The sequence below is a fragment of the Chenopodium album genome, chromosome 9 (genome assembly GCF_948465745.1).
Source record: "Chenopodium album chromosome 9, dcCheAlbu1.1, whole genome shotgun sequence".
NCBI lineage: Eukaryota > Viridiplantae > Streptophyta > Magnoliopsida > Caryophyllales > Amaranthaceae > Chenopodium > Chenopodium album.
This window is the reverse complement of record NC_137842.1, coordinates 52,054,990-52,079,746: the sequence shown is the minus strand read 5'-3', so window position 1 is coordinate 52,079,746 and position 24,757 is coordinate 52,054,990. Positions and strand designations below refer to the sequence as shown.

The 24,757-nt window shown below is 31.2% G+C and overlaps 1 protein-coding gene and 1 non-coding gene across 2 annotated transcripts; one reads left to right on the top strand and one right to left on the bottom strand.

The window, feature by feature from the left end:
* Nucleotides 1-5,072: 5,072 nt before the first annotated feature.
* Nucleotides 5,073-5,390, bottom strand: LOC145557714 (putative mitochondrial protein AtMg00860). Its single transcript, XM_081618887.1, has one exon. It carries the CDS (start codon nucleotides 5,388-5,390, stop codon nucleotides 5,073-5,075), a length of 318 nt encoding a protein of 105 aa, XP_081475013.1.
* Nucleotides 5,391-7,856: 2,466 nt separating this feature from the next.
* Nucleotides 7,857-7,961, top strand: LOC145561105 (small nucleolar RNA R71). Its single transcript, XR_014093686.1, has one exon. It is a non-coding gene; the product is annotated as a small nucleolar RNA R71 (small nucleolar RNA).
* The last annotated feature ends 16,796 nt before the right edge of the window (nucleotides 7,962-24,757 follow it).

The window sequence follows — 24,757 nt, the reverse complement described above, 5'->3', positions numbered from 1 at the left end:
TAAGGTCACACAAAGGGCCTAGATCGAGCACGAGAGGATGAGGCCCATCATGGGCCTCATCCCCTATAGTGGCCGGCCATATGGAGTGGATAAGAGAGTTTTGGGCTTCGTGCCCTAGTCTAATTATAATAGGATTATAAATAGACTAGGTGCCTAGGGTTTACAAGTAAGCAATTAACTGATCAGTGTGATCAAACCCTAATTAGCAAACACGAGACCTAGCCTTCAGAAACTCTCCTCTCCTCTCCTCTCTCTCACGGCTCTCTCCTTCCCGGCGCCTCCTGTGGTGGTTCGTGGTGGTGGTGATTCGTGGTGGTCGGTCCTTGTCCCGAAAAGGTGTGATAGCGGTTTTCCTCAATCACTCGACCAATCTAGTATAGGTGGTTGGATCGTTCGAATCTCGTGAACTAAGTAGAGGAGCAACGCTTGGGGCTCTATTCTCTCCCTGATTTGCCTGTCGAATAGTTTCGTGGAATTCAAGCATCAAAGGTATGATTATGTTTCTTGTGTGTTATGCATGCGATTCTTGGATTAGGTGCTTAATTGAATATGATTCATATTTTTTCCGCTGCGTAGTACCTATGAATTCCTACACACTCCGCCTTGGCATACGCTTTTCGAGGAACAACTTCATCTTAGAATTATAAAGAAGAATTTGTCACCTACACAAAACTCCCTGTTGCCCTTGATGTTTTGATGATAACACTAGTCAAATAAATGGACAAATGTCTTGTCGAGTTTTTGTAGTCTTATTCATTACAAGTTGCAGGAACAAGGTAAAGCAAGAAAAGTAGAGCTAAGACAATAAAGAGATTAGTTGCAGTGTTCCTGTAAAGGAATTGAAGTTTCAGAGCAGAGGCTAAGGAAAGAAGACTCGGGGAAGAGACTTCTAAGAGAAATAAAGAGTCTAAAATATTTTATATTTTAGGTTTTATGTAAGTGAGTCTAATTGGGAATTAATACTGAGTAGAATGCGATTTGATTTTGTCAAAAAGATAGAATTTGGTAGATTTCTAGAAAATAGGAAAATCGGTTTTGGATAAAATCTTTTCTGATTTTACATTTTAAGTTAATATCTTTTCGGATTTTATCCTTTGAGTTAATATTAATGTTTTCAGAAATATATCTTTTGAAAACCACTTTCCTAAACTTATGCAACTACTTACTGACTTAGTCTCCACCACTTACGCACAAGTTACTTCCTTAAGGTTTAAAACGTGCCCTGGTTTCTAGGACATGATTGAACAAATTGGAAGTGGTAAATGGTAGTGGGGTTGATATGTAGCAGTGGTGGCGTAAGTGTTGGGAAGTGTGGCGTTTTTATCAAGCAAAGTTTTTCTATAAAAAGCAGGAGTTATTCTCGGAATAACTTCACCCTTGCTCAAATATATTTTTCTATCTTTCTTGCTTTAAAACACGAGTCAAGAGTCGCATTCCACTTAGGTGTTTTTCTTAATTACTTTCACTAGATTTTTATTTACTTGAGTTGTAATTTGGGAATTGGGAGTTTGAGTGAACTCTAAGAGAATTCAGTAGAGAAAGAGAGAAGAGAATAGAGAAGAGAAGAGTGGCAAGTAGTGGGACTTGCTGCTGGGAACTTCAAGTTCATAGAGGAACTTGAAGATTGATTCTTAGTTTGTAATAGGTTGTTTTCCCTGTTATAGTGAAGAATCATTCCTAAAATCCCAAGTAGTCGTGGTTTTTCCTCTTGTTAGGGCCAAGAGGTTTTCCACGTAAAATCTCTCTGAGTTATCTTTAAGTTCCTTTAGCTTTGTTTTATCAATTCCGCGAATATTTGACCCAATTCTCCTAAACTACAATTCACCCCTATAGGCGTCGCTCGAATTGCGCCTACGTTAAAGCATGTGTGAATATGCTTGGCACTCATAGGAAGTGGGAATTGACATATACGGTAAGGGACACGATTAGGGACAAGGAAAGTAGGGAGCCGCCAACAAGTTTTTAAGGAACTTGTAAACCGTTCACGGATCATAAAAGGCAACCACGAATAAGGGACAACGATAGGCAACAACGATTGACCCGTGAAGGTTACACCCCATTCATAATCCATGAGATTACTAACTCCATATGGTTCGGAACCACGAAAGGAGGATCGGGGATGATGGTACGAAGTGAGTCATGGAGTCACATTCGCCCGTATTGGCCTCTACTCGATTCTTATAGTGAAAAATGATTCCTGCGATCTCAAAAGCATACAAACAAAATATTCAATTCGCTCCAAACTATTATTAAGCTAAATTGGTTGAATATTAATGCAACATATAATTCTAAAATATTGTAATCACTTGAATTAATTAACAAGATTAAAAAGGAACCTAAACCGGTTGTCCAAATTATCTTATTAGACGTGATTTTCAATTACATATTCCCTTTAAACATGCAATATGGTGATCATAAAAATAATAAAATAAACATTAACATTGGAAGGAATTTAGCAATAATTCCAACAATATAAAATCGTTAGGAAAGTAATAGAAATAAGAGGAACATAATTCTTACTTTGATTCTGTTTGTTTGCAACTACAAAATAATAAACGAGTTAGTAACTTCAAATAAATAATAATAAAACAATAATTAAATTAAACTAAAAAAAGTAGAGTTGATTTGGGGCCAAACCCTCAAACAGTTCTACCTTTCACGCCTTGGCTTAAGGACAGAACCACGAGTAAAGTATGGACTCCTTTGAGCGCTTGAAGAACGAATTTTGAAATAAGAAGGGTAGGCTAGTGTTTAGGCTAAAGCATAGAAGAGAGAAAAATCAACTAGAGAGTTAATTGATGCCTCGTACATCAGAAATGAGGGGGTATTTATAGAGAAAATGTGCTGAGGGAGCACACGGAACCCTAAAATGATAAAAACCCTAAAAAAGTATCCCGCGACACAACAATCTGTACCGTGACACGGGAAGTCCCAGCGTTAGACGGGAAACATTCCCGTGACACGGTGCATCTTTGGTGTGACGCGGGAAATTTTCAGTAAACGGGGAAGAAAACGCGTTAAGGGTTTACGCGGAAAAGACACGGAAATTCCCGTGTCACGGAAGATTTCCCGTGTCACGGGAAATCCCACCGTCAGACGGGAAGGATTCCCGTGACACGGTGGGTACCTGCCGTGGCGCGGGAATTCCCAGCCTGCTTTTCCGTCTAAATACATTTTAAACCCTAATTTCGTTCAGCATTTTAAGTGTCGATTGATAATTTCGGGCCATTTTCTGATTTATTATTATTTGGGCTAAAATAAGAAAATAATTAAATAAAATAAATAAAAGGTTTGGGCCAAAAATAAATAATAAAACAATAAATTAAAAAGATTTTGGGCTAAAATTAAATAATAAGTTTGGGTTGAAATTAAAACTATGCTTTTACCAAACATCAAGACTAATCCATGGACTATTCAAAAATATGAATTTAATCAAATACGATTTTTTAAGAACTCTCGGGATTAAATAATGAACCCGACCAATAGTGGCGGTGAAAGGTTGTTCATCATCGGGTTTGGTTTTGGGGACACATTTTTAGGTGTCTACAACCCCCCCCCCTCTTGTAGTATTCTTATAAAGTAACACTCCCTTTTCTTAATAAGTTTTTCATGAGCATCCTTAGATCGAGTTTTGTAGGTACTTGTACAATCATAAGCCTAAGTTCTTCTAATTCATGAAGATCCAACCACCTTTTCTCTCCCGCATTCACCAAATCGAAGTTAATTTTCTTGATTGCCCAATGAGTGCGGTGCTCAAGATCCACCGAAAGATGACATGGTTTTCCATAAACAAGACGGTATAGAGTGATGCCTATGGGAGTCTTGAAAGTCGTTCGATATATGCCCATAAAGCATCATCAAGCTTGTCCGCCCAATCTTTCTTAATTCTAGCAACCGTCTTCTCAAGTATCAACTTTATTTGACATTTGGAAACCTCAACTTGTCCTCTAGCTTGAGGATGGTAGGGAAGACCGAAACGTTGATGAACACCATACTTTCTCAACAACTTTTGGAAAGCATTATTTACAAAATGCGATCCATTGTCACTTATTACCGCCTTGGGCACATCGAATCTCGGAAAGATGATATTTTTGAATAGCTTCATCACCACCTTGTGGTCATTTGTAGGGGAGGCAATGGCCTCAACCCATTTCAAAACATAATCGACTACCACAAGGATGTATTGGTTTCCAAAAGAAGAAGGGAATGGTCCCATGAAGTTAATGCCCCATACATCGAAAACCTTCAACTCAAGGATGGGTTGTTGAGGCATCTCATTCCTCTTTCAAATGTTTCCAGTCTTTTGGCATTTATCACAAGACTTGATAAAACCCCAAGTATTCTTAAAAAGATGCGGCCACCATAAACCACTTTGGAGAATCTTTGAAGCGGTTTTGGAAACTCCCATGTGACCACCACTAGGATTCGAATGACACAAATTCAAGACATTCGACACTTCTTCACTTGGAATGCAACGACGGAGCAAGCCATCAACTCCTAGCTTATACAAAATTGGATCATCCCACAAATAGTGTCGAGCTTCTCTTTTGAGCCTCTTTATTTGATTATTCGAAAATGAAGGTGGAAACTCCCACATACTAGAAAATTAACCAAATCGGCGAACCAAGGGAGTACCTTCACATCAATGGCATATAAAAATTCATCAAGCATTCTATCTTCGATAGGGGGACCATCATCTTAGAATTGGAAGTCCTCAAGGCAGGAGAGGTGATCCGCCACAACATTCTCCGCCCCTTTCTTGTCTCTAACCTCAATATCAAAGGTTTGAAATTCAAGCACCTATCGAAGCAATATGGGATTTGATTCCTTCTTAGAAAAGAGATATTTGAGAGCCGCATGATCCGTGAAAAAAATCGTTTTAGAACCCAACAAATAACAATGGAATTTCTCAACATCATGCACAATTGCCAAAAACTCCTTTTCCGTTTTTGTGTAGTTTCGTTGAGCTCCATTGAGGGTTTTTTGACATATAATAGATGACATGGAGCTTCTTATCAACCATTTGAACCAAAACACCACCAATAGTCGTATCACTAGCATCAAACATCAATTCAAAAGGTAAATCCCATCTCGGGGCTTGGACTATGGGGGTTTGAAGTCAAGGCTTTCTTCAATTTGTTGAATGCTACCCAGCATTTATCATCAAACACGAACTCAACATCCTTTTGAAAAAGATCATTGAGGGGCTTAGCAATTACAGAGAAATCCTTGATGAATCTCCTATAAAACCCGGCATGCCCCAATAAAGATCTCATACCTTTTACATTGACCGGAGGTGGTAGCTTTTCAATGACTCCAATCTTTGCTTGGTCCACCTCAATTCCTTTGTGGGAGATCTTATGACCAAGAACAATGTCTTCCTCAACCATAAAGTGACATTTCTCCCAATTAAAGACTAGATTCACTTTCTCTCACCGAGCCAAACACTTTTCAATATTCTCAAGGCAAGCTTCAAATGAAACACCTCCCACCAAAAAATCATCCATAAACACCTCCATTTCCTCTTCCAAAATATCTCCAAATATGCTCATCATACACCGTTGGAAGGTGGCGGGGGTGTTACAAATCCCAAATGACATTCTCCTATAAGCAAAGGTTCCATATGGGCAAGTAAAAGTTGTTTTCTCTTGGTCATCAGGGTGAATAGGAATTTGAAAGAAACCGTAATAACCATCAAGAAAACAATAATACTTATGCCTTTTTTAGTCTTTCAAGCATTTGATCAATGAAGGGAAGGGAAAAATAATCCTTTTTGGTGGATGTGTTTAGACGTCGATAATCTATACACATCCTCCATTCCGTGACCGTCCTTGTAGGAATGAGCTCACCTTTCTCATTCTCCACAATGGTCATGCCTCCTTTCTTTGGGACAACGTGAACCGGGGAAACCCACCTTGAGCTAGAGATGGGGAATATGATTCCCACATCCAATAGCTTGGTGATTTCCTTCTTGACTACTTCCCCCATTTGAGGGTGAAGTTTTCGTTGTCTTTCAAGAGTGATGTGGTGCATGCATAAGGTGGGACTAATACCCTTGAGGTCATCAATGGTATAGCCCAAAGCACTTTGGTGATTTCTCAACACACCACATAACTTTTGAGGTTGGCTCTCATTCAAGGAGGAACTAACAATCACGGGAAAAGTTGAGTTAGGGTTTAAGAATTCATACCTGAGGTGTGATGGAAGAGGTTTGAGCTCAACCATGGGGACGCCTTTACCTTCCTTTGTTGTAGACACTTGCAATGCTTCTTGGCTAGTGATGTTCATGCACATTTTCTCATCAACATATTCAAGGCTTCCATTGAGCAAATTTTCATACAAAGTCATCTCTTTGCTAGGAACACTTATCTTTTCCTTAATTCAATAAAATATTCTCAATGGCATCATTAGAGGTGAGAAATTGCTCATGCATAGAAGATACAACATGATCAAGAGAGTCAATCATTATACAATTCTCCAAGAAAGAACTTGGATACTTCATGCTATCATTCAAGTCAAATTCAATCACCTCATCTCCTACCTTAAGTGAAATTTTAGCACTCTTGACATCGATCATAGCACCCGAAGTAGCAAGAAATGGTCTACCTAGAATGATAGGAATGCTAGCATGTTCGTCCATATCTCAAGTACCACAAAATCCACCGGAATAACAAATTTGCCAACCCTCAAAGGGACATCCTCCACCTTACCCTTCGGAATTTTGATTGACCTATCGGCCAATTGCAAAGTAATGTTTGTAGGCAAGAGTTCCCCTAATTCAAGTCTTTGGTACACCAAATATGGCATAAGGCTAACACTAGCTCCTAGGTCGCATAAGGCATTATCGATTTGCATTTTGTAAATAGCACAAGGGATGGAAAAGTTTGCGGGATCTTTTAGCTTAGGTGACATCTTGTTCATTATGATTGCACTACAATTTTTTGTCTAGTTCACCGTCTCCACAACATCACAAGTCCTCCTACCGCTCAAAATGTCTTTTAGGAATTTTGTATAATTTAGCATTTGGGTGACAACATCGGTAAATGGTAGAGAAAGATAAAGTTGTTTGAGCATGTCAATAAATCTTCCAAATTGTTCATCTAATTTGTGTCTCATGAATCTTTGTGGATAAGGAAGCTTGGGTTTCACAACTTCTCTCTCTTCCTTCACCTCCTTAGTTGGCTCTACCATTACTTTACTCAAAGATGCACCACTTCTCTCATCCTCAGCTAAAACCTCCTTGGCACCCTCCTCTCTCTTACTCTTGCTAGGCAAACTCTACTCAAGCACCCTACCACTGCTTGTGACTATGGCATTAACAGGTCTATTAGGGTCTAGGCCTTGAAAAGGTAAAGAAGGTCTTGCATGGTCTTTCAAAGCATTAGCAAGTTGAGAAATTTGGTTTTCAAGAATCTTATTGTGGGTCATCATTTCATTAAACTTCTTATCACTCACCGCCATGTAAGTGTTCAATAGCTTGGTTTGGTTTTTAATGATTTCCTCCAATTTTGTCCTAGAAAAAGAAGAAGAGGGTTGAACATAGGAATTATAACTTTGGGTCTTTTGAGCTAATTCGAGTGGGGGACCTCTTTGAGCATTGTTTTGAAAATTTCCCCTATTTTGATTGTTCTAGTTACCTCTATATTGATTTTGACCACAACCTTGATTATGGTTATCATAACCTTGGTTATGATTATCATAATTTTGGTTTTGGTTTTGACTTTGATTTTGATTTTGGCTACTATAACCTCGGTTTTTTATAGTTACCTTGGGAAGTTTGGTTCCCTTGGTTCTTATTACCACTACCTTGAGGACTTAGGCCACCATAGAAGATTTGAATAATTTGGTAAGTAGGATTTCTGTGGTGAGGACATTCTCTTATTACTTCTTGTACCTCTCCCATGCTTTATAGAGGCTTTCACTAGAATTTTGCTTGAAACCTTGAATCAAAGCTCTAGCCTCCGCCGTTTTCTTTTGTGGATAGAAACGGGATAGAATTTCCTTGGTCACTTCGTCCCATGTCTTTAGAGAATTGGGTTTGACCTCCTTGGCTAACCATTCCAAGTTACGCCCTATGAGAGAAAAGGGAAAAAGCTTGAGGCAGATGAATTCTTGGGAAATTCCATTCACTTTGATAGTGTTGCAATACTTTTTGAACTCTTTGAGATGGTTTAGCGGGCGTTCATGTTTAGCCCTACTAAATTGTCGCCTCTCTATCAAAGTGATCATTGTTGGCCTTATTTTGAAGTCATTTGTCGGTGTTGTAGGTGGAGCAATCCCACTTTCAAACCTATATGCACCCGGAATCCCCAATCCCTTCAACGCCACTCTTGGATTTTATCCCATCCTTGCTTGTTCTTCTTCTTGTGGTTCCTCTTCAGTTGGAGAGCTAGAACTTAAAGAACGTCTTGAAACTCTTATCATTGCAATTGTCCTCTCAATTTCCGGATCAAGTGGCAAGAGTGAACGACCACGTGCTCTACGCGTACAATCTTAAAAGAAACAATTAGTAGCACAGTTACAAATGTAGCCAAAAAGAGATTTTTTTTTTTTTTTTTTTGTATTTTCCAATTAAAAATGAAGTAGACTCAACAACTATAACAAAGCACCAATATCACTCCCCAGCAACGATGCCATTTTGACGTAGGGAAAATTTAGGTCATTATCTAATCTTCCCTAAAGCTAAACAAATTTATAATCACTTAACAAACCTAATACGAGTATAGAGGTAAGTCATGGGTCGAACCCAAAGGAATGAGAGGGAGAATGTTATAGCCTATGGTCAAGCTACTTCAAAAAATGAGAAGTGAATTGAATTGTAACTAAGGTTTCAATCCACTAATCAAGTCAAGAAAATCAATATGCTAAACACTAGGGATTAAGGTTTCCACATGCAAGCTCAATGATCATGCTAATCGATGAATAACTCAATTGATTCAAACGTTGCAAAGGACAAATAATATTTGCAATTTATAGAATTCAAGGGCTATCTCCTATAAGTCAAGATAGGGTTCACTAAGAATGACTACCAAGGAAAATCACAATCAAATTCAACCAATTAAAGCAATTCTCAAATCAAGGGTTTATGTGATTGAATTTTGCTATGCAATCTAGATTAATCATCTAGGTTGATCACTCCTAATCAAATTAATCACGTGCACAACTATGTTAACCAATTTAATTGCAACAATTCAATCAACCAAGAATCATCAACTAGCAAAAATCATCAATTAAGCATGCTTCCCCTTCTCCCTAGCTACTAATCTACTCACAAATCATAATGGAACCTAAAAATAAGGCAAATTGAATCACAAACATCATCATTTCAAGCTTAATCAAAGAGAAAATCAAATTCAACAAATTTTTAAACTACAGATCAATAATTAAATCAAACATTCAAGAATTAAATAAAAAATCAAGCAAAAGTAAATTCAAAGAAAGAATTTCTCACAAATTTTTCTTTTTCTTTTTTGTTTTTTTTAATACTTTTAGCGACGGCTTATATGACGGTCGCTAAATTCAATATTTGCGACCGTTTCATAAGGCGGTCGCAATTTCTAATATTTGCGATCGTTTTTTTAACGGTCGTTGAAAATAGGTAAAACGGCCGTTAAAAATCTGCAACCGTCAAACGGTCGTAAATTTTTTTTTTGCGACCAAGATAATAACGACCGCCATGTTGCGACCGCTGAGGGTCACAATTATGTTTTGCGACCGTTTTTACTATTTTTTGCGACCATTTGCGCCGGTCGCAATTTGGCCAATTTTTAGTAGTGCAAGCAGCATGGTTGTTTGAGTTGTTTCTGTAATTGTCGCTTCCAAGCTTTGGAGATCCTTGTTTACTTCCGTCACTGCCTTGCTAGAACAACGTTGATCTAAATACCACCGGTAGATTTCACCAATCTAATGTTTATTTTTGGATTTAATTTGTAAGAAAGGGGAATTCTTGCAATTTACAAAACGAAGTATTTGTTTGTTTTTATTTCTTGCAAGTTTATTTTGTATTTCATTCCAATTAAATGTCTTTTACTTATGTTATTTTTCGTGTCCCCGTTTCCCATAATTTCAAAATTTTTGTTTCCCCGATTTCCAGTTTCCGTGCAACTTAGGATACTGTTATGAAAGTGGAGAATTAAATAGTTGCATTTTCAACTGTAAATAAGCAAAATGAAGCTTACGTAGCAAAATCAAATTATTTGACACACAGGTTAATGGTATTTTGATGGTAAGCTCTTTGTTGACACAACTTTCAAAGGAAATTCACACTGGAAATGCTTCATCAGAATTTCTAACTTGTGCATTACAAGTAATTATTCTCAAATTTGGACTGAATCATTGTTTTGTTATCTGTCATTTGTCTTCATTGTAGGTAAATATAAGAATGATTCACATGTATGCACTATCTAAAATTTCTGCTGGTAAATCCATGCGTATTTTGTTCAATTTTGTGTCAACAGAGAATCAACCATCTTATATGCTTGTGGCTTCATTCGACTCTGCCAAATATTTGTTTTATCTATGCAAGATGTTCATTTTGTATCTTTACAACTAATAATGCAACTTTCAAGCTCTCTACTTTATAGCGTTAGTTATTGTTGACATAGCTTAAACCTTATTATTTCCTTACATGTCCTTTGACTCCAATGTATTTTTCATCACTCTAAAGCCTAATCTAGAGGAACTTTAGGAATTTCTCCTTGATACATGAGCTTTTTGAAAATTTCATTCTCATTATCAAACTTATATATATATATATATATATATATATATATATATATATATATATATATATATATATATATATATATATATATATATATATATATATATATATATATATATATATATATATATATATATATATAGGGGAGGGATCCGGTAAGAACCCCTAGATATATAAGAACCCTAGATATATAAGAACCCATTTCAACCGTAGGATTAAGTTGTTTTAGACGGTTAAGATTAAAACACGTGTCCAAATTTTTCAACCCCCTTACCCACCTCCCAACCTTTTCTCTCTCCTCTAACTTTCTCTCTCTTCTTCCGGATCTCTCATTTTCTCTCTCCTCAAACCCCCATAATCTTATAGAAGTTGCAATTTGAAGGATTTTCGCTTCAGGTATGTTTTTCTTTTCGATTTTGTTCATAGTTTCATGAAATTAGCATGATGTTCAAGTGAATTAGAAGTTTTAATAGGTGATTTTTGCGATATTTAGGGTTCGGATTTAGGGTTCGATTTTTGCGATTTTTAGGAGTCGATTTTTGCGTATTATTTTGTGCGATTTTTGAGTTGGATTTTCGTATGGATTTTGATTATTTTGAGTTCGAGTTTAGCAAATTTAGGGTTCGAATCTTTGCGAATTATTTTGTTCGATTTTTGCGAATTATTTTGTTTGATTTTTGCGAATGATTTTTGTTCGATTTTTGTTCATTATTTCGATCGATTTTGGTTCATTATTTCGTTCGATTTTTGTTCATTATTTTGTTCGACTTTTGTGAATTATTTTTGTTCGATTTTTGTGAAATATTTATGTTCGAAAAATTAGATCTGTCGATTATTTTTTTTTTTTTTCGAATTAGTTCGATTTTTGCAAATTAATGTAAATTTTTGAATTTTTTTTGTGTATGTGTATTCGAACAATAGATCTGTTGCTGCTACGGCTATTACTACAACCTCTTCTACTCTGCCTACTGCCCCTCCTTTCTTCTTCAAGGTCAGTTTCATGTATAAACCCTAGTTTTTTCCGATTTTTGTTTAGATTAATTTAGATCTGTTTGCTTTTTTTCCTTGAGATTGTTTTAGGTATGAATTATAATTTTCCATCGTAATTTTTTATTGCTTTTGTAGACGTAATTTATGATGTAATTTTGTATTTGATTATGCTCGAATTTGATTAGATTGATGTTTCAGCTTACTGTCACGAATCTGTATGAATTTTTAATGAAAGCATTGTGATTATTACTTGGTGAAGGATTGAAAATGGTTTTATTTAATCGGAATTTTTTGAATTGAAATTTGAAAACGTCGAAAATGGAAACATTTGAGTGTGTTTGTTGTTGCATTTTTCTATATGAAAGGATTGAGCTACTAAAATTACTGAGAGTTTGTTTGGTTGTATATTGATTATTTGTTCGTGGTTAGTGTTTCGGGCTTTTGGCATTTTGTTTATGCATGTTTTTGCTAATATTTTGATTCATGTTCGATTTTTGTTCAATTTTAGTTTGATTTTGAGATTTAATTATGTTCTAAACTCTTTTTTTTTAATCATGTTCGAATTTGTTTCTGAGTTTTGTTATAATAATATAATTATGATAGCATGTTCTAAACTATTTTTCAGCATATTCTAAACTATTCCTATGTTTAAAATATATTATTAATGTTGGAATGTTACTAATATTTTTTATTTTTTAAAATTGCAGCAAAATGCAAGGCCAAAATGAAGAAAATTTAGAAGAAGAACTTGCTATTATACCAGATGAAAAAATTACTTATGGAAGAAAAAGGTAATTAAAGTATTTTTATTATGTTCTAAGGTTTTCTACTATGTTCTAAAGTATTTCTATTATGATCTAAAGTTTTCTATTATGTTCTAAAGATTATCATATATGTTCTAAATCATTTATATTTGATTTTAAAGGAAAGTTGTTGAAAATGAAGCGGAAGTAATTGACAAAGATGAATTTGAGAAACATGTGCAAAGTCTAAAACGAAAAAAAGGTAGCAAGCTTCCATCAAGGATTCAACCACCTAGAAAAATGAAAAAAAAGGAAGAAGGAGATGATGATGGGGATGAGAATGATGATGGACCAAAGTTGGAGGAAAAAGATGATACTAATGAAGAGATGGATGGACCAAACTTGGAGAAAAAAGATGATAAAAGAGAGGACGTGAAAGATGATAAAAAAAAAAGGTTCTAAATTATTTGTTGATGTTCTAATTTATATGCTAATGTCATAAATTGCATGTTTATATTCTACATTCATACTTATGTTCTAAAGTAAATAATATTTAACTTTATTTTTGTAAGTTACATGCTTACATTTCCATGTTTATGTTTTAAAGTATATACATGTGTTCTAAACTTTATTTTTATAACAATAACCTATATGCTTATGTTTTAAGTTACATGTTCTAAACAATGAACTTATGTTCTAAAGTTCATGCTCTAATTTAAATCTTTTTTCTCCTAATTTGAATACTTATAATCTGATATGATTGCGCATGCTATAAAACTATGTGTTCATGTTAATACTATGCGCTCATTGTAAACTATGTGCTTATGTTCTAAAGTATATTCTTTTAACAAGTACATGTATTCTAAATTATATGCTAATGTTCTATACTTTATGCTGATGTTCTAAAGTTCATGTTTTTATTATGTTAAAATTCTTTCTAATGTTCTACTTTTTTCAGGTGGTTTGGAAAAAAAAAATGTGAAAAGAAAGATTGAAAAAGAAAATGATGATGAGGATGTCAAAGTAATCAAAGAGGAAAAAAAAAAAGCAAACAACTTATCAAAGAGTTACAACCAAGGAATTGATAATAAAAGTGTTGGTAAATCTTTCTGATAAGCATAAGGAAGCAATTAAGAAAATTGGATTTGGAGCTTTTTTGCAATTGGATGCACCATATCATGCCGATTCCTGGTAAGCACTAGCACTAAGTTTTATTTTTATTTTTATGATTTTAAGATCGATTCTTATGTTCTAAAATTAAATTATTATGTTAATTTTTATTTTTATTTCTATTCTAATCTATATGTATTTTGTATTCTAAACCTTTAATTTGAATCTAGGTTGACAAAACAACTTCTTACGAATTTTGATCCCAAAAGATGTTGCTTGATGCTACCGGGGAGAGAAGAAGAAATATTTTTTGATGAAATTGATGTTCACATGAAATATGGATTGCAAATGGGAGATATTCCAATTGTTGATACCTTAGAAAATAAGGAGAATGTGGAATGTGCAAATTTTATGCAAAAATAGAGAAAAAACTTTGATCTTAAAGTGGTATGAATATTTTTATGTGTGCTTGTATTCTAAACTTGTTATTTGGCTTATGTTCTAAATTATATTTTTTACATATTTATATTGAAAAACTTTGACCTTGGATGGGTATGAAAATTATATTTTTATGCTTTATATATCTATGTGTGCTTGTACATTGCATGTTATTCAAATCATGTTCTAATGTATATATTTATGTTCTAAATTACTTGTGTATGTTCTAAAGTAATTCCGAATATGTTCTAAGTTACATGTGTATGTTCTAAAAGTAATTTTTATTATGTTTTAAGTTCTAAAGTATTTCTAATGATGTTCTAAATTATATATCTATGTTTTAAAGTAATTTTAACTGATTTCTAAATTACATGTCGATGTTCTAAAGTATTTCTAATTATGTTCTAATTTACTTTTATGATCTTCTAAAGTATTTCTGATTATGTTCTAAAGTATATAAGTTCATGTTCTAAAGTATTTCTGATTATGTTCTAAATTACTTGTCCATGTTCTAAATTACTTACAGGGTGCTCCAAAAAATGGACAATTGATTAGTAGGATCGAAAAGGTGAAAGCGGTAGATAAAGAAGAAGATCGAGTTTTCGATGAATTCATTTACAACTTCATTGTTTGTGTAGTTAATAGTTGCATTCGTTCAACTAATAGAAACCATCTATACATAAAGTTTTTGTATAGTTTCAAGGATATAAAGAATATAGTGAAGTTGGATTGGTGCAAATTTGTGAAGGAGCACTTGATGGAAACTTGTAAAAAATGGCAAGATGGAGAATCTTGCTTCACGGGTCCTTTAATCTTTCTTATGGTAATTTTTAATTTTTTTAACATTCTTTATATATGTTATTAATATTATGATAAAAATGCACTAAAAGAGTCTAATTAATTATCATTACTTTAAGTTATTTTGATTATGTTGTAATGTACATATCTATGTTCTAAATTACTTGTTTATGTTATAAAGTAATTTTGATTATGTTCTAAGTTACATGTCTATGTTCTAAAGTATTTCTAATGATGTTCTAAATTATATATCTATGTTCTAATTTATATATCAATGTTCTAAATTATTTCTAATGATGTTCTTGTAGGTATCCTATTTTGATTGGGTACAAAGAAAGGGGTTGGAGATACCACGTGGAGTTCCATTACTATCATTCTGGAACCAAGAAAGGTTTTATACAAGATTGAAGTTTGAGAAAGACCTTGGATTTGGAAAAGGAAAAGTACTAGAAAGAATGAAATTGAATGTGGTATGATTTTTGTATATGCTTATGTTCTAAAGTTTATACTATATGTTCTAAACTTTATAAAATATGTTCTAAAGTTTATTATCGTTTTATATTTATCTATACATTATATTTATGCATGTATTCTAAAATTTATAATTTATATTTAAAAAGGGATTGGAAAAAAGACAAGGGAATGACAAAGACAAGAAGAAAGAACAACCCTTGACAATTAGAGAAAAACAAGGGGAGAAGAAAGTAATAAAAAAGCAAGGGAAAGACAAAGGAAAAGAGAAAGTTGTACGTGGAAAACCAATCAATGACTTGTAATTCTATCACGTCTTCAAATGATATGATGGTATAATGTTTTAATAATTGTATTTTATTAATTTATTTACTTATTTCTATAATATTTTAAATATTTATTATTTTATGTTCTAAATTATTAAGGCTTTTTAAGCAAATTTGGAGATTTGGCAAAAAGTCTTGCATCGAATGTAAAAGAGATTTATAGCATGTTGGAACAAGCAAAGGATATCTTTGTTGAGGAAGAAACAACTGAGAAAATGCATCATCTTATAGACAACATTTGGTGCAAGTATACAACAAAGGTATTATAATCATGTTCTAAACTATTTTCAGCCTATGTTCTAAAGTGTAATTTTTATATTTATAATAGTTCAACATATATAAATGTCTTATTGGACTCTAACTTATGTATTCTTATATATATAGCCATTGGTAAATCAAGAAGAAGAAAAACAACAGAAAAAAAGTCCTTCCATACTTAGTCAAGATCAACATTTCTTCGATGAACCGGCATTCATAGAAGAATTGGATATGTTGATGAACATAGCATGGAAGAAATTCAATGGTGATAAGTCACCAAAGACATTGGGACATGGTAATTACATGTTTAATTTCTAAATTATACCTATGTTCTAAATTATGCTCTTAAATCAAGTGTTTATGTTCCAACTCAAATCTTTATGATATAATTATGTTCTAAAATTGTGTTTTGTAATTATTATGAAGATTTTCCATCAAATGAAGGAGAAAGAGAAAAGAACAATGATGAGAGAAATATCAATGAAAAGATAGATGATATTATCTCTTCACCTATACTTGGTAATTTCCAATTATTTTCAAACTCATTTCTTATTAATGTTCTTTTAATTAATTGATTTTAAAAAGGAAAAGTACTAAAAAAATGAAATAGAATATTTGTATATGCTTATGTTCTAAAGTTTACGCTATATGTTCTAAAGTTTAAGCTATATGTTATAAAGTTTGCACTTTATGTTCTAAAGTTTAAGCTATATGTTATAAAGTTTGCACTTTATGTTCTAAAGTTTATGTTAATGTTCCAACTCAAATTCTTATGATACAATTATATTCTAATATTGTGTTTTATAATTATGTTTTCAAGAGAAAGAAGAGAAGCAAGACCAAGGACAAGAGGATAATCAAAAAGAAAGACAAGAGGCGAAGGAAGGAGAAAGCCAAGAGGAGAAGGAAGGAGAAACACAAGAGGAGCAAGAAGGAGATTTGACAAAAGGTTATGATCTAAAGTATTTCTATTATTTTCTAAACTAAAGTTTTCTATTATGATCTATTATATTTTTCCCTTATGTTTTAAAGTATTTTAAAAAGGAAAAGTACTAAAAAAATGAAATAGAATATTCGTATATGCTTATTTTCTAAAGTTTACGCTATATGTTCTAAAGTTTAAGTTATATGTTCTAAAGTTTGCACTTTATGTTCTAAAGTTTATGTTAATGTTCCAACTCAAATTCTTATGATACAATTATATTCTAATATTGTGTTTTATAATTATGTTTTCTAGAACAAGAAGAGAAGCAAGACCAAGGACGAGAGGATAATAAAGAAGAAAGACAAGAGTCGAAGGAAGGAGAAAGACAAGAGGAGCAAGAAGGAGATTTGGCAAAAGGTTATGATATAAAGTATTTCTATTATGTTCTAAACTAAAGTTTTCTATTATGCTCTATTATATTTTTCCCTTATGTTCTAAAGTTTTCCCTTATGTTCTAAAGTATTTCTGTTATGTTCTAAGATTTTCTATTATGTTCTAAAGTTTTCTATTATGTTCTATTATATTTTTCCTTTATGTTCTAAAGTATTCCTATTATGACATTAAGTTCTCTATTATTTTCTAAAGATTATAATATATGTTTGAAATTATTTATAGAACATGTCAATCTTTTAAAGTACTTTTGATTATAAAGTATTTTTTATTATGTTCTAAAGTATTTCTATTATGTTCTAAAATTTTCTATTATGTTCAATTTTATTTTTCCCTTATGTTCTAAAGTTTTCCTTTATATTCTCAAGAACAAGAAGAAAAGCAAGAACAAAGATAAAAGGATAATCAAGAAGAAAGGCAAGAGGCGAAGGAAGGAGAAATACAAGAGGAGCAAGAAGGAGAAAGACAAGAGAAGAAGGAAGGAGAAAAAGAGGAAAAAAAGAAAGTTGAAGCAAAGGAAGGGTAATCAATGTAACTTAATAATAGGAATATTTAAAACATTGGTTTTGGTTTAGAACATATGTTGGACGATTTGGTAAAACTTTAATATAGGATTAATGGTTTGTGTTTTCTAGTTATATATATTGGTTTTGATTTGGGTTTGTTATTAGTATTTTAAATATGTTCCAAAGTATTTATGTTTATGTTCTAAATTATTTCTAATTATGTTCTAAATTACTTGCCCATGTTCTAAAAGTAATTTTGATTTTGTTTAGACAAAAGAATAAGCTTAAAATTTTCTTGCGTACAATAAAGAAGAAAACGAAAAGGAATGACGACACACCAAAGACACCAATTCCTCCAAAAAAGATGCATAAAGATATTTCACCTCCAAGCTTCAATTTGTTGACGCCCTCACCAATAGTTGGTAAGTTTGACTTATTTTAACTTTATTTTTCTTATATGTATATTGGAAATTTATAATATTTATTATGTCAAAAGTTCTTTTAATGTTCTAGATTTTTTTAATCTAGATCATCCACCTACATTGAATGAAGAAGAAGAGGACAACAAAACCAAAAAAGAAAAGAAGAAGCATGTTAAAGAAAAGAACAACAAAGAGAATAAGCAACGGTAATTAGATTTAGGCTATGGCGGTTGTTTGATTATTATTTGATTTTAGTTGTTGATTGTTTTTTTTAATTCAATTGAATAGGAAGTAAGAAGAAGAAGAAGAAGAAGAAACAAGGAAAAAAAGAGGAAAGGATAAGCTTCCAATGTACTTGCGTTTGCCTTTTATGGTTAATCATGAAAAACTCTTCAACAATGTAGATCATAAAATGATAGCTGAGTATGCTTTTGCTCAAGGAGATAACGCGTAAGATTTCATCCATCTATATTTATATGCATATAATAAAAGTATGTTATTATGTCATAAAATATATATACTTATGTTCTAAACATTGTATTTATCTTCTAAGGTAGAAGCTTATGTTCTAAAGTACATGTTTGAAATTCACATCTTCGTCTTCTAATCAAATTCAATTTCGATGGTTATATTTTTTCTAAGTAAATGTTTTAAATAATACAAGTTTATGTTCTAAAGTACTATGCTTATGTTCTAAAGTTGTTTGTTTATGTTTAAAATTACGTGCTTACGTTCTAAACTAATATGCTAATATTCAAAATTATGTTTTGATTAATATAGTTTATGTTCTGAAATATTTTTGGTCATGTTCTAAAATTTAGTTCTAAAGCACTATGCTTATGTTTAAAATTACGTGCTTATGTTCTAAAGTATTATGTTTATGTTCAAAATGCTGTTTTGATTTAATATAGTTTTTGTTTTTATTTTAGAGAACTTTTGTATGCTGACAAATCGGCGACGGTGATTAGGAGAGATGAGATGGATAGTCTTTCAGGATGTAGTCACATGTTCAACTACATTGCAGATGCTTTTGCTTTCATATTAAATTGTGAAAACAAAAGGCGTGGTGTAGACAAGAAGAGTAGATTTTTTTTCTCTACTGAATGCTATGTATGTTCTAATTATCTTACTATATAGAATATACAAGACATATATATGATTAGTTTTTTGTGGTTTAATTTTGTAAAGAAGGTTTTGGTGTTAAGAATTGACTTAGTTAAATTTTTTTTTTTTATTTATCATGATTTTATATGACTATGTTCAAAATTAATTCTGATTATATTCTAAATTACATGTCAATGTTCTAATTTACATATCAATGTTCTAAAGTATTTCAAATAATGTTCTAAATTAGTTCTGATATAGTTCTTAATCACATGTCAATGTTCTAAATTATTTCTAATTATGTTCTAAATTACATGTCTATGTTTTAATTATATGTCAATGTTCTAATTACTTGAGTTTTAATTTTGTTTTTTCCAGCTCATTCTTTGCACTGAAAAATACATCAAAAATACTGAAAGTTGGGAAGATAGAAAAAAAACTTTGTTTCATCAAATGAGAAAAGAAATGACAAATGCCGAAATAACAACATTTAACAACTTTCAATTGGTAAGTTTTTTTTTTCTTTATATAGTGTTTTATTTATTTTGATTGAATTCTAAATTACATGTCAATGTTCTAAAGTATTTCTAATTTTGTTCTAATTTATTATTATAATGTTCTAAAGTATATGATTATGTTCTAAACACATGTTTGTTTATGTTCTAAAGTCTCTGATTATGTTCCAAACGTAGATTTTCTTTCCGGTCGTTTTACCAGATCACTATTATTTGTTGTGCTTCAACTTTATGGAAGGTACTCTCGATGTCATTGATAACATGATTCTTTCACCAAATGTTTCGGTTGAAGACAAATATGGGGATGATTTTACAAAAATGGTAAGGTGTAAAGTTTTGACTTAGTTAATTATAATTTTTTTATTATGCTATACAGAAATTTTGGAACATTGATATCATATGGAACATTAACCTTATTTGGAACATTAACATAATTTTAAGTTATTCTTATTTTAGAGCATAATAAGATGTTCTAAAGTATGAGATAACTTTAGAGCATAATAAGATGTTCTAAAATATTTCTATTATGTTATAAAGTTTTTCCTTATATTCTAAAGTTTTCTATTATGTTCTATTATAATTTTCCCTTATGTTCTAAAGTTTTCTATTATGTTCTAGAGTTTCTATTATGTTCTAAAAATTTGTATTATGTTCTATTATATTTTTCCCTTATGTTCTAAAGTTTTCCCATATGTTCTAAAGTATTTCTATTATGTTCTAAAGTTTTCTATTATGTTTTATTATATTTTCCCCTTATGTTCTTAAGTTTTCCCTTATGTTCTAAAGTATTTCTAATATGTTTTAAGATTTTCTATTATGTTCTAAAGTAATTCTGATTATGTTCTAAGTTATATGTCTATATTCTAAAGTATTTCTAATAATGTTCTAAATTTTATATATATGTTATAATTTACATATCAATGTTCAAAAATATTTCTAATGATGTCCTAAATTATATATATATGTTTTAAAATAATTGTAATTGAGTTCTAAATTACATGTAAATGTTCTAAAGTATTTCTAATTATTTTCTAAATTGCATGTATAATTTCTAATTCTCATTATGTTCTAATTATATTATTAAAGTTTTAGTTGGAAGCCTTTGGTGAATTTTATGAATAAATTGATAAGAAGAGTGCAATTATTTACAAAAACACTTGGTATCTTAGGTAGTTGGATAAAAAACAACATCAAAAGCCCTCCTCCTAAATCCTTCCCTTAATTTGAAAATGTAAATCTCATTGTCCTTCTTCATCTCCTCAACACCACAATTAAAACATCCAATTTCAAACTCATATTGAAAATCATAAAAAAAATTGTTGTTGTAAACAACTCGGAAGCATCTTTTTCTAAAGGAATTGGAGTATTACACTCTGGACGCTTATTCTTCGAATCATTATCCATTTTATTTTGAGTGTGCCTTTGAGCATCCAATGCACATTCAAACCTATAGAAAATAAAAATTAACTTTAGAACATAGAAGATAACTTTAGAACATAAAGTGAATTGCATTAGAACATATTAAAATAATACACATGACATAATTATTATGATCTAAATACTATTAAAACATTAAACTAAAACTTTAAAACATGTAAGACAAAAATTATAAAATAAAAGAGAGTTGGGAAAAATGGTAAATCTATAAAACAAAAAAAGAAAACTTTAAAGCATTAAAGAAAAACTTTTGAACATAAAGATTAACTTTAGAACATGTTTAGACATTTACATATTACCTCATGTAAAACTCAATCAAAGTGAGAAGGGGATTTGTGAACATAGTGAAAAAATTATTTTCACTTTCGGATGTAGATGTGGTCCTCATGATGCCACCCAAAAATAAATCTCTGAAATTCGCTGGAATCCACATATCACGTATATTGAACGTGTGTGCCAACCACTCATGATCGTTCAAATTGAATTCTGAAATAACTTTGTTCCACTTTTCTTCAAATTCTGCTGGCTCAATCTCTAAATGCCAAACACATGCACAAAGTTTTTTAAAAAAATCAGTTTCTTAGGTAATTGCCCGACCTACTTTTTCAGGTACCTTTTTCATAATATGCCACACAAAACCTATGTTCTGTAGTTTGAAAAACATTACGAACATCAACTTTCATTGCAGGGTCTTGATCGGTAATCAAACACACAGGCTCGTTATTTCCCATTGATTTAAGAAAAGTTTTGAAAACCTATTCAAAAGATGATATATCTTCATGAGTTACAAAAGAAGCCGCAAAAGTAACACATTTCTTATGATGATCAACTCCAGTAAATGGACCAAAGATCATATTATATCTGAAACATACACAAATTATATATGCTGAAAATATTAGAACATAAGGATAAACTTTAGAACATAAAGGTAAATTGTGTAGCATAAATGTATACTTTAGAACATTAAGGATAAACTTTAGAACATAAAGGTAAATTATGGAGCATAAAGGTATATTTTAGAACATTAAGGATAAACTTTAGAGCATAGAAATTTATTTTAATTATTAAACTTGCCAATATTTTAGAACATAAGGCATCTGTGTTTAGTATATCAGCAATATATGTTTAGAACATTAGCAATATATGTTTAGAACATAAGACATACATAATTTAGAACATAAGAAATATATGTTTAGAACATCAAAACATGATAGATATTAATTTAGGAACATAAAAAAAATCTACATTTAGAACATCACTTGTTTGTTTGGAACGTTGTATCAAAAGAAACCATATCACCAAAAAGTGCATAATTTTTTCGACAAATAGGATCAGCCCATAAAGCTCTACAAAGTCTTCCTTCTTCATCAACATCATAGTAAAAAAAAAAAGGCACTCCAAAGCAATTTCTTATTTTGAAAGTTATCCACAAACATTTGGGCATCTGATCCAGCAATATAAGCCTTCAAATCTCTATAAAAGTTTTTGAAATCTTGTTTAGATGCACCAACATTATCATGTGATCCAGCTAATTCTTTCATCATTGTATAAGACCTCACAGGACCAACATTTACCTGTGTACAAAAACAAAGAGAAAAAAAAATTAGTATGATTAAAGATCAACTTTAGAACATAGTAAATCATAACAAAGAAAACAATATTTGGCACATAAAAATAAATCACCTCTGAATTATCAACAATCAACTTCTTATACATAATATGCATTTTTCTATTATCCTTTTGAAATTTTGCACAACTTGGAGTATATAAACAATGGTTATGTTCTTCTTTGAAATGACTAACAACATACTTTTCGGCATCATATCTCATACATATGTGAGCATTGCATCCTACACGAGTGACTAAACGTTTCCTAGTAATACGAACTTTTCCTTCTTCATCAATGGTTTGTTGAGCAATAGATTTTTTGTTGCCTTGAAACCTTCCTTATTGCAAACTCCATATTGAAAAGCAATTATAGCTTTGTTATTCTTCTTCCTTGAAGTAGTAGATTTCCTAGAAGTAAAACCAGCGGCATTTGCATATGCTTTATAAAAACTAAGACCCTCTTCGGGATCTTTGAATATCATCCCCAAAAGAGGTTTTAACTCTTCGGGAACACTTGGAATCCATTCCTTAGTGGTACCACCAGGGCTAAATGATCCAACAACCTCAGGAGTACGATAAATAACACCAACTGCATTAGAACATAAAAAGAAAAATTTTAAACTAGATGTTAATCTTTAGAACTTACAATAAAAGTCATTGAATATGAAGAAAATATTAGAACATTAAGAATAAACTTTAGAACATAAAGAGAAAGAAAAACATACATAGAAAACTTTAGAACATAATGAAAAAAGTTTAGAAAATTAAGAATAAACTTTAGAACATAGTAAATTACTTTATAACATACATAATAAAATTTAGAATAAAGTGAAAAAATTTAGAAAATAAAGAATTACTTTAGAACATAACTATAAAATTTTTTGAATATTAAACAACTTTTGAACATAATCAACAAATTTACAAAATTACTTTAAAACATGTAAGTAAAGTTTAGAATATGTAAGTAAATTGGAATAGAATAAAGTGGAAAAGTTTAGAATATAATGAATTACTCTAGAATATTACCAGAAATAATTTAGAACATTAAAACAACTTTTAAACATAATCCACAAATTCACAAAATTACTTTAAAACATACAACTAAGTAAAGTTTAGAACATGTAAGTAAATTGAAATCAAAGTATTAAAACAATGAAAATTACCTGAATGAGTAACAACGGAAGTAGGAGATTTATCTTCAACATCATCTAAATCCATGAATATGCCAAAACCTAATTATCATAAATACAAATTGTAGTAAAAAAACAATCTGAAATTACTTATAGAAGAAAAAGGTAATTAAAGTTTATGTATTATTTTCCTCTTATGTTCTAAAGTTTTCCATTATGTTCTAAAGGTTTACCTTATGTTCTTAAGTATTTCTATTATGTTCTAAGATTTTCTATTATGTTCTAAAGTATTTCTATTATGCTATAAAGTTTTCTATTATGTTCTAAAGTTTTCTATTATGTTCTATTATATTTTTCCCTTATGTTCTAAAGTTTTCCCTTATGTTCTAAAGTATTTCTATTATGTTCTAAGATTTTCTATTATGTTGTTATAAAATATTTCTATTATGATTTAAAGTATTCTATTATGTTCTAAAGTTTTCCCTTATGTTCTAAAGTTTTCCCTTATGTTTTAAAGTATTTCTATTATGTTATAAGATTTTCTGTTATGTTGTAAAGTATTTCTATTATGCTATAAAGTTTTCTTATTATGTTCTAAAGTTTTCTATTATATTCTAAAGTATTATGCTATAAAGTTTTCTATTATTTTCTAAAGTTTTCTACTATGTTCTAAAGTTTTCTATTATGTTCTATTATATTTATCCCTTATGTTCTAAAGTTTTTCCTTATGTTCTAAAGTTTTCTATTATAGTAAAAAAAAACAATTTGAAATTAAAATCCAATAATAAAAAAACTCAAGCAAG

Coding starts and splice junctions, on each gene's coding strand:
- LOC145557714 (XM_081618887.1), bottom strand. CDS start 5,390: ATGGTTGAGGAAGACATTGTTCTTGGTCATAAGATCTCCCACAAAGGA.